Here is a 15,940-nt window from a genome sequence, read left to right on the forward strand (position 1 = left end):
TGATCAGCCAGTGGGACTGTATATAGGGCTACAGATACTCACTGTGCTGTTTGGTGACAAGGTGTGTATCACACTCAACATGGACCAGAGGAAGCAAAGGAAAGAGTTGTCTCAGGAGATTAGAAAGAAAATTATAGACATGCATGTTAAAGGTAAAGGATATAAGACCATCTCCAAGCAGCTTGATGTTCCTGTGACTACAGTTGAACATATTATTCAGAAATTTAAGATCCATGGGACTGTAGCCAACCTCCCTGGACGTGGCCGCAGGAGGAAAATTGATGACAAATCAAAGAGACGGATAATACGAATGGTAACAAAAGAGCCCAGGATAACTTCTAAAGAGATTAAAGGTGAACTTAAAGCTCAAGGAACATCAGTGTCAGATCGCACCATCCGTCATTGTTTGATTCAAAGTGCTCAAATTTGCCAAACTACATGTTGACAAGCCACAAAGCTTCTGGGAGAATGTCCTATGGACAGATGAGACAAAAATGGAAGTTTCGGGCAAGACACACCAGCTTTATGTTCACAGACGGAAAAATGAAGCATATCAAGAAAAGAACATTGTCCCTACTGTGAAACATGGAGGAGGCTCTGATATGTTCTGGGGTTGCTTTGCTGCATCTGGCATAGGGTGTCTTGAATCTGTGCAGGGTACAATGAAATCTTAAGACAATCAAGGGATTCTAGAGAGAAATGTGCTGCCCAGTGTCAGAAAGCTTGGTCTCAGTCGCAGGTCATGGGTCTTGCAACAGGATAATGACCCAAAACACACATCTAAAAACACCCAAGAATGGCTAAGAGGAAAACATTGGACTAATCTGAAGTGGCCTTCTATGAGCCCTGACCTAAGTCCTATTGAGCATCTTTGGAAAGAGCTGAAATATGCCATCTGGAAAAGGCAACCTTCAAACACGAGACAACTGGAGCAGTTTGCTCATGAGGAGTGGGCCAAAATACCTGTCGAGAGGTGCAGAAGTCTCATTGACAGCTACAGGAATCGTTTGATTGCAGTGATTGCCTCAAAAGGTTGTTCAACAAAATATTAAGTGAAGAGTACCATCATTTCTGTCCAGGCCTATTTCATGAATTTTTTTATTTTAAATTCTGTGGAAGCAGGGTTGAAAAGTAATGTCTGACTTTCATTTGTTCATTTTCATAGATTTTTAATTTATTATTACTATTGTCAGAATCAAGTTATTTCTGTGACCATTGTGGGTTTTTCTTTCATTAAACGAGGGGTATCAACAATTTTGACCACGTGTGTATGAGAATTCTGGCTACTTCTCGACTGACAGCACCATGTGACGAGGCACTGTTCAAGAGAATGCCAAGAGTGTGCAAAGCAGTCATCAAAGCAAAAGGTGGCTACTTTGAAGAACCTAGAATATAAGACATATTTTCAGTTGTTTCACACTTTTTTGTTAAGTATATAATTCCACATGTGTTAATTCATAGTTTTGATGCCTTCAGTGTGAATGTACAATTTTCATAGTCATGAAAATACAGAAAAATCTTTAAATGAGAAGGTGTGTCCAAACTTTTGGTCTGTACTGTATGTGCCTGCGTGCGTATATGCATGCGCGTGCATATATGTATGTGCGTGCGTGCATACATGTATGTGCCTGCGTGCATACATGTATGTGCGTGCGTGCATACATGTATGTGCCTGCGTGCATACATGTATGTGCCTGCGTGCATACATGTATGTGCCTGCGTGCATACATGTATGTGCCTGCGTGCATACATGTATGTGCCTGCGTGCATACATGTATGTGCCTGCGTGCATACATGTATGTGCCTGCGTGCATACATGTATGTGCCTGCGTGCATACATGTATGTGCCTGCGTGCATACATGTATGTGCCTGCGTGCATACATGTATGTGCCTGCGTGCATACATGTATGTGCCTGCGTGCATACATGTATGTGCCTGCGTGCATACATGTATGTGCCTGCGTGCATACATGTATGTGCCTGCGTGCATACATGTATGTGCCTGCGTGCATACATGTATGTGCGTGCGTGCATACATGTATGTGCGTGCGTGCATACATGTATGTGCGTGCGTGCATACATGTATGTGCGTGCGTGCATACATGTATGTGCGTGCGTGCATACATGTATGTGCGTGCGTGCGTGCGTACATGTATGTGCGTGCGTGCATACATGTATGTGCGTGCGTGCGTGCGTACATGTATGTGCGTGCGTGCATATATGTACAGTGGTGGCCAAAAGTATTGGCACCCCTGCAATTCTGTCAGATAATACTCAGTTTCTTCCTGAAAATGATTGCAATCACAAATTCTTTGGTATTATTATCTTCATTTAATTTGTCTTCAATGAAAAAACACAAAAAGAATTGTCCTAAAGCCAAATTGGATACAATTCCACACCAAACCTAAAAAAGGGGGTGGACAAAAGTATTGGCACTGTTTGAAAAATCATGTGATGCTTCTCTAATTCGTGTAATTAACAGCACCTCTAGCTTACCTGTGGCACCTAACAGGTGTTGGCAATAACTAAATCACACTTGCAGCCAGTTAACATGGATTAAAGTTGATTCAACCTCTGTCCTGTGTCCTTGTGTGTACCACATTGAGCATGGAGAAAAGAAAGAAGACCAAAGAACTGTCTGAGGACTTGAGAAACCAAATTATGAGAAAGCATGAGCAATCTCAAGGCTACAAGTCCATCTCCAAAGACCTGAATGTTCCTGTGTCTTCCGTGCGCAGTGTCATCAAGAAGTTTAAAGCCCATGGCACTGTGGCTAGCCTCCCTAGATGTGGACGGAAAAGAAAAATTGACGAGAGATATCAATGCAAGATTGTGCAGATGGTGGATAAAGAACCTCGACTAACATCCAAACAAGTTCAAGCTGCCCTGCAGTCCGAGGGTACAACAGTGTCAACCCGTACTATCCGTCGGCGTCTGAATGGAAAGGGACTGTATGGTAGGATACCCAGGAAGACCCCACTTCTTACCCCGAGACATAAAAAAGCCAGGCTGGAGTTTGCCAAAACTTACCTGAGAAAGCCTAAAACTTTTTGGAAGAATGTTCTCTGGTCAGATGAGACAAAAGTAGAGCTTTTTGGGAAAAAGCATCAACATTGAGTGTACAGGAAAAAAAAGAGGCATTCAAAGAAAAGAACATGGTCCCTACAGTCAAACATGGCGAAGGTTCCCTGATGTTTTGGAGTTGCTTTGCTGCCTCTGGCACTGGACTGCTTGACCGTGTGCATGGCATTATGAAGTCTGAAGACTACCAACAAATTTTGCAGCATAATGTAGGGCCCAGTGTGAGAAAGCTGGGTCTCCCTCAGAGGTCATGGGTCTTCCAGCAGGACAATGACCCAAAACACACTTCCAAAAGCACTATAAAATGGTTTGAGAGAAAGCACTGGAGACTTCTAAGGTGGCCAGCAATGAGTCCAGACCTGAATCCCATAGAACACCTGTGGGGAGATCTCAAAATGGCAGTTTGGAGAAGGCACCCTTCAAATATCAGGGACCTGGAGCAGTTTGCCAAAGAAGAATGGTCTACAATTCCAGCAGAGCATTGTAAGAAACTCATTGATGGTTACCGGAAGCGGTTGTTCACAGTTATTTTGGTTAAAGGTTGTGCAACCAAGTATTAGGCTGAGGGTGCCAATACTTTTGTCTGGCCCATTTTTGGAGGTGTGTGTGAAATGATCAATGATTTGATTTTTGCTTCATTCTCTTTTGTGTTTTTTCCTTGCAAGCAAATTAAATGAAGATAATACCAAAGAATTTGTGATTGCAATCATTTTCAGGAAGAAACGGAGTATTATCGGACAGAATTGTAGGGGTGCCAATACTTTTGCCCACCACTGTATGTGCATGCTTATATGTATGTGCGTGCGTGCATGGACTCCCCAAGAAGGCACGTCGCCAAAACGCGCATAGGGGAAGTGGCACCATCGCTTTGCTCAGGTACAGTGTTTAGTTCTTCTTACAAACGGCTGAACTATGTTTTCTATTGGGTGTTTTATACTTGGTCTTAATATTTCTGTTATTGCACATAGCACTTTAGTATGGAATTATGGCCAGTACTAGATTTCAGTAGACTTATCATGGTTCAATGCCAGCAAAGTAAACATAATCTAGTTATGTTTTATTAATTGCCTATACATTGCCAATCTGTGGTGCCCCCTTTGGCCCCCAGCCACTATTCACCTACCCCCTACCTTTTTAACATTTCTGTATTCAAATAATTTAATAAAGATTTTGGTTTGTGTATCCAGTTTTGTGTGCTGTGACAGTGTCAGAGGGGAGATATATTTCACTAAGGCTGTTAGCTTCAGTGATGTGAAACTGGAAATCTTCTCCTGAAGGGGATGTGCTAAGAGGGTTAATCAGCCATATTTAAATGGGCCAGTTTTTTGTGAATGTCCATAGTGCGGGCGGGGGGCCATTCACCATATCTCCACCAAAGGGTGTGGTCTGGGGTTTAAATACTCCGCCTGCTGAGACATTCAGTGTTCAGTGAGTCTGGGGAGGAAAACTCCAGACATGTTTTTGTTGAGCTGACTTGAACCATGTGGAGTTGCTAAACTCTGAGCAGGCGGATCTCTGCTACCACAAGGACTGTGCTTTGTGTTGCCATTTTGTTTTGGTCCTCCTGTTTTAGCCCAGCGGGCTGTGTTTTCTTTTATGGACCTAATGTTGGTTTATTTTGCACTTTAATAAACCAACACGAAATTTAAAGAGACAGCGTATCTGTTTCTAACCTCCGTGTGCAGCTGAGTGAGCGATCTACCACAGTGCGCTTCTCCGTTATATGCTCTCATTTGTATAATGGCGCTGAACTTCTCTCCAGTCCTGAATGTAGGTAGACTGTGAGCCCTCAGGGGTAGGGTCCTCTCTCCTCCTGTACCAGTCGCCGTCGCGTTTTTGTTCAAGACTATTGTACTTGTTTTTATTATGTATATCCCCTTTTTCACATGTAAAGAGCCATGGAATAAATGGCGCTATAATAATAAATAATAATAATAATACTGCTTACTGTGCAAATAAGTATTTGGTACCATACCAGGGGCTAACTTTTGATACAACAAAGCAAATCGCATACTTGCGGTCAACATGACACACTCCTGCTAGAAATACAGGGAAATCCTGATAAGTGTGCACATTGCGCACAGACAATTCTGTAATCTGCATTCATGAAAAATGACTGCAGAAATTTGTCTAGAGCCTGGAAAACGCCTTTAAGTTGGACACATACTTTTGCAGTCTCCCCTTAATCTTACCTATAAATTAACTATGGAGGAGAAGAGAAAGTCACTGCCAAAAAGTTTTAGTAGAAGCTTAAAAAATGGTACACTGGATTATGAACATATTTTAAAAACATATGATCCAATTAATATCTGATAGCATTAACAGGAATGAAGAAACTCCCACCTGTGTAGTGTTCATTCCCCTGAGCCGCACATGTCAGCAGCTGAGCCATGGAGGAGCCAACAGTCTTGGATGTGCTGCCAAGGTCCTGGGCACACTTCTCCAGCTGCAAATTCACAGAGTAAAAGGAACATGAGAGTCCCTATATGCAGTACAGTATCGATAAGAATTTACTAACTTGTCTCTGCAAATAGCAAATTTAAAAATCTGCCACTTTGTCTTCGATAACGATACAAAAAACTTTCAGATAAAACTACTGGTCGGTATGTGGGTCATATGTGTATCAAGAATGTTAACCAAACTGGTGACTTTTGGAGGTACTGTTTATAGGGGTGTCCCAACTCTCCAAGGAAAAGAATGATCAGGCATATGAGGTTTCAACATGCTCGATCCTACTGTCCTCAGTGCTGATCTGCGCCTCTGGCAGCGGCTTACATAGAGGAGTTGAGCTAGCGTATGTAAAGGATCAGGAGGAATAGCTGTTCCATCGAAAAGTATGGCCACATGTAAAAAAGCAGCAAAACAGCATATTAGTACACAGAGGTATAGACATGATGGTAAGATCGAGCTTTTCTAACAGAGAAGCTCCCATTGTGTGCATCGGACCCGTCCTTAGTAATACAACATCTCTCCCGCAGCAAAATGTATGGCTGGTTCCAGATTGTCCCTGGTGATAGCTGACAGCAAAGTGCTGGCTTCGGTCCTAAAAAGGGATTACTCCACAAAACAAACACTTTAAAGAAATACTTGGAGGGAGTTTTCCTAGAACCACTTTTATTGGAAACCATGAATTATAAAAGGCAACCATATGTTTTTTTTAGGTGGGATAATTCCAGCTTGAATGTTTCCCGTTGAGGATAATGGGGATGTTTAGCCACAAAATAGTTGTTTTTCCTAAAACTGCAAACAGTGAGGCTCCGTGCCACACAAGATCTACAGTGTGGAATAATTAAATGCTATGAACAGCAAATGTGAACAGGGGGCTAGGTGTAACATACAGATCCGGTATAGTCCTAGCCAGAATCATTACCCATTAGTGTAAATGCCCAGTGCAAATCAATTTGGAGAAAATAGCATTATTTAGGACTATCACTTACTATCGATCTCCATATTAGAGCTATTATGTTAGCATATTGGAAACAAGCTTCCAACATTCTATTCAGAGGAATATTGGCAATCACTTCTATACCAACATCAAGGTACTAATACCAGAGAGACATATTGCAATAATGGCTTCTTCTGTAAATGTAACTATAGTAAATACAATGCAAAATCCTGCTGCAATTACAATCATATAATAAAGAGAACTCGGTCCGGGCCAAGTGATTAGAATGGATATACTACATCATGGCTTATTCTTCAGACAAAGTGCCTTTAGAAGGGTATTATTTACCGTCTCCCCTGGAAGGGGCTTCAGTTGCCCATCTGTAGCTGCCATCTTTGCATCCTGCAATTCATTCTTAAGCGTTTGGACTGAATTCAAGGCAGAATCAATTTCCATAGGGCCACAAGCTTCATGGGCCTAGGTAACAGGATAATAAAAAGTTAACTTGTCATTCATCTTTTCCAAATACAGGAGCATACACTTCAGTTGCTCACCTTCTGTGTAGCAGTACGCAGCTCTGCCAAGCTGGTCGCCAGGTTCTTGGCGCACTGACCTAGCTGCATGGCAGCTGCTTGATCTGTCACAGTGGGTACAGCAGCTTTGGCAGAAGCAACCATCTTACTTCCAGGCTGTATTAAATAGTAAGAAATACATCATTTTTATAAAGTAAACCATTTTTGTTGGAAAATGGCAATTAAAAAAAAAAAAGTTTTCTTAACTTTGCCTTACCGATTGATTACACTGCATTATTATATACAAACAATACGACTCATAGCTGCCGTATAACACTTAAAGGGATTGTCCCTTTTCATTTTTTGTAGGGGGCCCATAGGTGCATATAAGGTCATATTTACTGAGATAATTTCAATGACAGCACAATATTTATTTTAAATACCATAAATGTGATTTAAAGATGACACTATTAGTCACTGAAACCAAAAGCATTGTAGGAACTTAGAGCAGATTACTATTAAAGGGAACCTGTCAGCAGGTTTTTGCTACCTCATCTGAGAGCAGCCTGATGTAGGAAAAGAGACCCTGATTCCAGCAATGTATCGCTTTGATTACTGAGTGAAGCAGTTGTGACACAATCAAGAGTTTTTAGATGTAGAATGCAGCAGAGCTGAGAAAGCTAATCCCGCCCACACCCGGATCTGTATGTACATAGTCTATTGACAGTGAGCTGCTTATCAGAGGGGGTGTGGTCGGACTAGTGCTGTGTAAGCTGTAGTCCAGGCAGTGATAATCTCCAGGAGATAATTCATTATAAGTAAACAGCACACAGCCTAATAAGGGACATCACTCAAATCTGTTTCAGCCCCAATCTAATGCGGTCTTCAAATTACATCGCAAAAACCTGCTGACAGATTCCCTATAACAACCAGAGGTTTGAGTGTATAACTGTTAATAGGGAGCTATTTGGGCCAATAAGCAGCACAACAGTCAATACAATAGAGCAGTATAGTACAAAAGTATAGTGCTGTGTGAGCCCTAGAATATTTGTTAAAGATTTCAGCTATTCCTAGGCCTAAATGGATCTAAAAAAAAATGCAGAGTGTAGAAGCGTGCCACATCTGAAAAGACATTGCAATGAGTCAGAGAACACTTTACTATTCCTACCAGAAATGAATTCAGAGGAAGGTTATGTGCCCTGGGGAATCTACAGTATTAGTGTATAATCTGATAATGAATGCACAGAAAACGCCATCCCTGATCTTATGACGTACCTCTCATCTGAACACATTTTACAAATCAAGTGGATTTACTGCCAAACCCCAAAAGGAAATGGCCATTTTGTAAAGTGAACAAACTCTCTAGGAGCATGGCAATCAATTCTCAATTTATTTATTGTTTTATCTTAAACTTTACCCTTACAGACATGTATTCTGCATTAATAGATACAAACATAAAACTCCTAGTTGTCGTATATGGAAACAACGCTTTAAGTGGCTGTCCCTTTTCAATTTTTTGGGGTCATAGGACTGCAAACATGTAAAACAAATACAATGCTATACTCCCCCCTCCCCCATTTCTTGGTCCATCAGTGCCTCTCCTCCGCTGCTTCAATTTTTGTTGATTGGTTCCAGTGATGACCTCATCTCTGCTGGGAACATCATTGCTGCAGACAATCACGGAGCTCAGCAGCTTTGCAGATGTAGACTGCACAGGCTTCTGAGCTCAGCGATTGGCTGCAGCGGTGATATGCACAACAGAGGTGGTGTCATCGCTGCAGCCTACCAATAATGACTGAGGAAGTGAAGGAGAGGCAACAAATGACCGAGGAGGGTGCGGTGGGGTACATTACTGTATGATATTTTCCACCTGTACACACCAATGGACAAAAACTAAAAAAAACATGAGGTTGATTTAGTCTCAGAATTTTCTCTGCAGAATGTGGATGAAATTGTATAAACTCTTATCTGAAATGCCGGTACTATAATATGCAGCAAACAATCGTCCCATGGAAACACACCGCTAGAATAATGCCGCCATAGAGAAGAATTGGATTCTCACCTGTAGAAAGTTCTGGCTGGAGACAATTAGAGCTAGTTGTGCACTTAAATCATCAGCCTGAGCTTGACTGCCTCGTACACCTTGTACCAGCTGGGGAATATGGTCGGCCACAGCCTGGGAAACAAAGGGAGGGTATATCACTATTCACACAATATAGTCCATATAGTCTGTGCATTAAACATTATACATTGGGTATGTTTTATCAAACCTGCTGTAAAGGACACCTGGGAGACTGGCACACAGACACCAATCATATTCCAGCTCATTTTTCATAGGCTCTTTTAAAAATGAACTGGCTGCAGTGGACTATTAGGTCTTAATAAATCTCCCCAATTCTCTCTCTCCATCTGTTCTAATACATTTAGAAGTATGAATACAAAAGGAAATATTGCATTTGGCATTGCATCCTCAATTCTGGCCAAAAAGAGGATTATTCAGATATTCCATTCTAATCTATATCCTGAATCTACAAACACTCCAAAATATGTATTTCTCTCCTAGCTGCTTTCTTCTGGAGACAACAGCACCTTGTCCACGGGTTGCAGTTGGTATTACAGCTCAGCATAACTAAGGCTGAGGCTACACCAGGATTAGTGATGTGTAAAAGCTATTCTCAGACAAGTAGTGCAACCAAAAACATCTGTGCAACTTGTCTGTGACCTTGTTGTAAAAAATAAATAATTCATAGAATCATAGAATGGTAGAGTTGGAAGGGCCCTCCAGGGTCATCTGGTCCAACCCCCTGCTCAATGCAGGATTCACTAAACCATCTCAGACAGATGTCTGTCCAGCCTCTGGTTGAAGACTTCCATTGAAGGAGAACTCACCACCTCTTGTAGCAGCCTGTTCCACTCACTGATCATCCTCACTGTCAAAAAGTTTTTTTATAACATCTAATCTGTATCTTCTCCCTTTCGGTTTCATTCCATTGCCTCTTGTGTTTCCATGTGCAAATGAGAATAAGGATGATCCTCTACACTGTCACATCTCTTCAAATATTTATAGACCGCTATTAAGTCTCCTCTTAGCCTTCTTTTTTGCAAACTAAACATTCCCAGGTCCTTTAACCGTTCCTCGTAGGACATAGTTTGCAGACCAGTCACCATCCTGGTAGCTCTTCTCTGAACTTGGTCCAGTTTTTCGATGTCTTTTTTTAAAAATGTGGTGCCCAGACCTGATGAGATCTGACCAAGGAGGAGTAGTGGGGGATAATTACTTCACGTGATCTAGACATTCTGCTTCTCTTAATACATCCCAGAATTGTGTTTGCCTTTTTTGCTGCTGCATCACACTGTTGACTCATGTGCAGTCTATGAGCTATTAGTACACCCAAGTCTTTTTTACAGGTGCTGTAGCTTTGTTCTATTCCTATTTATCCCATATAAGTCACAATTGCATACAACATGTAATGAAGTTTATGGCAAGTGAGCCACATATGACCAGCGACAGAATTTTCAACACATTTAGAAACACTTGTGACGGTCATAACGCAACACCAAAAGGAAATCATAAGAGGTGATGACTCAATGCAACACTACAATCACAATGTTGTGCGACACATGTCACCGTGTAGTCCTATCCTAAAATGTGTAGGTTGTGCTGCAATACCACTCACAAACTACAGATACGTGTGGCACTATGCAGGGAAGAAAAGCCATGTTTTCTTAACATCCTGTACAATCGCTAAGACAAGTGAGCAATAAGGAGGGCAAGAGTAGAAAAATCATGTGTGTTTGGTAGCTTTTGGGCAACAAGGACAGGTTTTCGGTTAGACAGTCTTGATAAATCTGCCCCACCGTTCCTTACCCACAGAAGGTCATAGCACTTGTTGTCAGCACTAGATTAACATGGGCAAGTCTTTCTAAATCCGATACATACAATAAGACATGACTGCTGCATTGATGCGCGCTGGAAAATAAAATGCAGTGGTCTCCCAGATACCTTGCAGCTCTGGACCAGTTGCTGATGAGCGGCCATGTTCTTGTTTGAGACTGACGCATTCTGAGAGGCTGCGATTGTCTGGGTAGCTGCTGCAGCGGCTTGTTTTGCGGCGGCCTTCAAAAATAAAGCACAAAACAAATGAGACACAAATGACTACAACATAAGGGGAATGAATGATCAAATGGAGAATCGTATACAAGTTATAGCAATGGTAAAAAGAATATTCCCCAGTCATCAAAATATGTGTTTCTAATTTCAATTTCTATGGTGTGGGGCACATTCAGTCTGCGGGAGAAGTATCCCGTTTATGATGAAGCCTTTACAATGAGACTATAAAACGACAATTGCTTTTGGAAACGTGCGCTGGTTAATACTTGTATAAAACCAGAATTGAATGGAATGTTAATAACATAAAATGGCCCGTTCCCTCCAGTGTTGCATTGTGTGAATGCTGACACATAGCGCTTATTACACATTTGGGTGGAGAACAATCCCAAATGGGAAAGTAGACAAAGGGTTGCATGGAAATACATGGTATGAACATTTACTGCCTGAACGAGACATTTTAAAATGTATCATCATTAAAGGTGACATTGTAGAGAGCAGAGTTTGTCAAGTTACAAAAAAAAAAGGCACGCCTTGTCATGGCTGGTGGGCTCACATGAATTGACCAATGTGTGCGCTAATTACCTTAATTTTATAAGTATATTCTACATAGAATTAATGAATTCCAGATTTCATATATTCAATGTTTGCATACATCTTAGTGCATATAGAGTGCTGCTGTGTTATTTTTGCAGAGATACAAAATCTGCTAATTAGTAACAATAGGTAGAAAAGAATATCGTATTTCTCAGATTATAGAAAGGTGGGCCATCACTGTTCCTAAGTCATGGCTTCCTGATACTAGAGATCAGGGAGCCAATCTTGCTCTGTAGTAATCCTGGAGCCCTACTATGTGTTGTTGGCCTTTTACCACTGTGTGAAGCGATGTCTTCTACTATATAAAAAAAAAAAAAAAAAGATTACTGTATTGCCAGAAGACTAAAGTCATTCACCTCAAGCCTGTTAACAATCTTCTTCTTGATGGCATTCTGGGCTGCAGCATTGGTAGCCACCCTCAGACCTTCCGCTGCTTCCCTAAGCCGCTGTTGCTGATCTTCATTTTCAGGATTGGCAGCAGCTCCCTGCACATAATAAGTATTAGTCACACACCAATAAATATAGATATATCACCCTCTGGGAATAATGAGGCCTCAGTCCTCTGCCTACCTTAGCAGCTTCCACCATACGTGCAGTAGAATCAGCCAGAAGCTTGGCAGCAGCCAACAGTTTCTTGGAGTTGTCCATATCCAACTCTGCCTCCGCATCAGATCTCATAGCGTTGACCAGATCTGATGTCGCTTGCGCTAACACCCGTGCTTGCCGCACCATTTCTCCTACAAATATACATGTGCGTTCTAGTAAAACTGTATTTTGCATAAAATCAATAGCAAGCGTATCTAAGCATAACATCCAAGGATTTACATTCAATAACAGCACTTATAGTTATTGAAGAAACCACTGTGAAATCACACAATTAAAGGGAATCTGTCACCAGGTTTTTGCTACCCCATCGAAGAGCAGCATAATGTAGGGGTAGAGACCCCGATTCCAGTGATGTGTCACTTACTAGGCTGCTTGATATTATTTTGATAAAATCAATGTTTTATCTGCTGCAGATCTACCAGTTCTCTGAATGCAGAGTGCTGTATAACCCTGCCGATACTACTGATTGGCAGCTTTCTGTGTACACTGTGCATAGGCAGGAAGCTGCCAATCAGTGGTGGGATCAGGGTTAAACAGCTCATGAATATGGAGGATTACATGGCAGTAGGTTTACTAGTCCTCTAGTGATAATCTCTTGCTGATAAAAAAATGATTTTAATCAAAACTCAACTATGCAGCCCAGTAAGTGACAAATCGCTGGAATCAGAGTCTTTGTCTCTACATTATGCTGCCCTCACATTAGGTGTCAAAAATCTGGTGACAGATTCACTTAAAAGGTAACAAATACGAATAATTACCATGCCTTTGTCTCCTATATTCATACCTGTAAATTCACTTACTTATTAGCAGCACTGACCTGCATCACCCATGGAGCTGAAAATGCTCTCTGTGACTGACATGATTGTATCAGTAGCCTGGTCATAGCGGCCAATGGGTTCCCCGCGGCTGGCAAACTGGCGGACGTGTTGCAAGAGGTCATTAAGGGCTTGACTGACCACACTGGCCGCTGCGCTGACTTGCTTTAACAGTTCCAGATCTTCGGTGGCAGATTGGCAGGCTCGCACACAGTTCTCAACAGAGCGATCCACCAGTTTCCCAGCTTCAATTAGCTGTTCTTGACATACCGGTGAGCTAATAGTAGGACTAACCACCTACAACGGAGACCAATGATTATGTCTTACAGTAATTTATGGCTTGCAAAGAACAAGACAAACAAATTTGCTCTATTGTAAATCAAAAAAAAAGTTTGAAAGGTCTTGAAAGTTGTAATCCTGAATGTTCTCATTCAGTAGGGATGTTACAGGGCTGTGGCTTGTAAGTTACGGCTGTCTGACATTTTTATCTTCTGTCCGCTGGCAAAGAGTTGTCACAAACATGAAGTAAAATTTGTGCCTATTTAAGTAAATTTGTTGACTCCCCTCACCAGTCATGGTAGAATTAGGCTTGTCCTACACTGACTGACCCTCAAAGTGTCAATAATGGGGTAAAAAGACAAAACAATATTAAATAACTAATAACTGCTGAATTGACGTTCTATTCAGATTAGGGCCATGTCTTTAAGCCACAGCAGGAGCGTGACAGCGATGCTATATGACTTCCATTTATAATAGGGTCGGTGAGCTTTCTGTTGGGGTTGTGGGATTCTGAAGGCCATCATAACATTGCAGATGGCACTGTTCTTGTTCTAAAATAATTCAGAAGGCCAGGTGAAAATGAAAAAAACACCAATGTAAACAGATGTTGACCACCAAGAATCAGATAAAAGGTAAAAAAAAAAAATTACTATAGAAATTTTTTATTTTTTTTATAGAAGCTAGAAATAGTCAGTTGTGTTTTAGGTCCTGTAGAAAAATGATGCTTCTGCTTCTGCCATCAGTCTCAGAGACCCAACTTATTGGCTTTTGTTTCTCTCCTAATTTTTCCCATACAAAGATATACAAAGCTTCACTCTAATATTGGAAGATGTACATTGGCCGCTCACCTTGGCACATGCCACTAACTGGGAGGTAGAAAGCGCACATTGAGTAGCAGCAGCTATAACCCTGTTCTGTAGCACGGTGTCTTCAGTTACTTGGGCCACGTTCTTGGCCTTCAGGACCAACATGGCAGCTGCGTTGGCTACAGCTTTTGCCAAACTCATTAGCACATCCTAGAATACAGAACACAGGAGAAGAGGTGGAAATAGGAAGCGATTATAGGCAGAAACACATCATCAATCTCAATGCTTCACAATTACCTGGAACCGCTCATCGGCTTCACTCTCTCCAATTTGTCGTAGCAGGTCTCCACTTGCCTGCCCAATACTGCCGGCAGCGGTGAGAACGGTCTGACGGGGCTATGGAAGGAAAAGCAAACATTAATACTTAATATACATATTGACAACATTGTCTCGTGGAAAATATTGGGCATTTCCATTGCTCCATTTACTTGGATGTTATCAGAAACATTAGTACCGATCACATCATTTGTCAGACACTATTTGTCAAAGCAAACTATTTGGACATTCATGGCTTAATATTTGTTAACTACATTAATTAACAGTTTAATTAAATGTACTTTAATTAAGGTCGTTTGGTGAAACACATGATAGGTAATGACTTGTTGATTAGTGGGGTTCTGAACATGTGGACCCACACAAATCAGCAGAATGGGACAATTTTATCCCCGTAATTATAGAGCAGCAGTGTGCATGCCTGACGGCCATTCCATTCATTCCCTATGGGGCGGCCAAGCGCTGCTCCCGGCATTTGCTGGCAGCCTCCAGAAAATAAATGAAGCAGTGGTCGGGAATCTGATCTACCATTCTAATCTAATGGGGATAAAAGTTCCCCATTCTGTCATTCTGCAGATCCCAGCGATCAGACCCTTCCCCCACCAATCAAGTAAGTTACTACCTATTCTGTGGATAAATGAGAACTTGTTTTCACTAGAGAACCCTTTTATGGGGTTTTCCCAAATTTAGCAAACTCAATTAGATTTTGAGCAAAATGATGAGTGTATCCCAACACTGCCCCCTCCAAATCACATCATCTAGCCTGTCGGTAGGTGTTTAGTTGTGATTTTCTGAACACCCCTTGATTTCCATTATAAAATGATTGCTTGCTCCAAGCAGACTACAGTCTAACAAAATCAAGCTATACGGCAAGGTAAAATGTTTGTAAAGCTGTCTGACTTAAAGGGGTTGTCCAGGATTAGAAAAAAAATGGGTTCACTTTTTTTTTTTCTATAAACAGCGCCATACTTGGCCTTTGGCCATGCTTGGTAGGAGAATAAGGCTGAACTGTCATACCAAACCCAACACATGAGCAAGTGCAAAGGTTCTTGGTAAAGCTATCGTAAACCAGTTTTGTCCTAATGCTGGACACCCTATCTATACAGTTTTACAATAGTTACTTTTCTCCCCCAGACTGAAAGACATGGTTTAGGAAATTTATTGTTGGGTAAATTCTGAGGGTCTACCTCTCCAGAAGATGGTTGTACTGCTGTAAGGAGATCAGAGACAGCCCCTGCCAATGTCCTCGCTGCTCCTAATAATTTCTCTCCACTTCCAACCTCGTCCTCCATCAGAGCGGCCAACAGTTTTACACCCTTGGACATCTCCGTCAGATTGGAAGAAATAGTGGTAATGGCACATCCCACAGCGGTGTAGTCCGTCTCTGAAGGATCACCTAGAAGGAAAAGAAAGAATGA

General features: G+C 41.6%; 1 protein-coding gene across 3 annotated transcripts in view; it reads right to left on the bottom strand.

Annotated features, from left to right (window-relative positions):
* The window catches only part of TLN2 (talin 2), a 261,616-nt gene that overhangs the window by 72,783 nt on the left and 172,893 nt on the right, over positions 1-15,940 (bottom strand). For all 3 annotated transcript variants that reach the window (XM_073652730.1, XM_073652729.1, XM_073652728.1), the window contains exons 17-27: positions 15,710-15,918; positions 14,487-14,585; positions 14,232-14,399; positions 13,107-13,401; positions 12,254-12,420; positions 12,040-12,168; positions 10,982-11,095; positions 9,041-9,154; positions 7,021-7,155; positions 6,815-6,943; positions 5,425-5,527 (exon numbers count right to left, since the gene is read on the bottom strand). In XM_073652730.1, the coding sequence (XP_073508831.1) occupies positions 5,425-5,527; positions 6,815-6,943; positions 7,021-7,155; positions 9,041-9,154; positions 10,982-11,095; positions 12,040-12,168; positions 12,254-12,420; positions 13,107-13,401; positions 14,232-14,399; positions 14,487-14,585; positions 15,710-15,918 (1,662 nt within the window). The remainder of the gene's footprint in view (positions 1-5,424; positions 5,528-6,814; positions 6,944-7,020; positions 7,156-9,040; positions 9,155-10,981; positions 11,096-12,039; positions 12,169-12,253; positions 12,421-13,106; positions 13,402-14,231; positions 14,400-14,486; positions 14,586-15,709; positions 15,919-15,940) is intronic.

Source organism: Phyllobates terribilis, unplaced genomic scaffold, assembly GCF_046119375.1.
Source record: "Phyllobates terribilis strain yellow unplaced genomic scaffold, ASM4611937v1 Scaffold_11__3_contigs__length_659146591, whole genome shotgun sequence".
NCBI lineage: Eukaryota > Metazoa > Chordata > Amphibia > Anura > Dendrobatidae > Phyllobates > Phyllobates terribilis.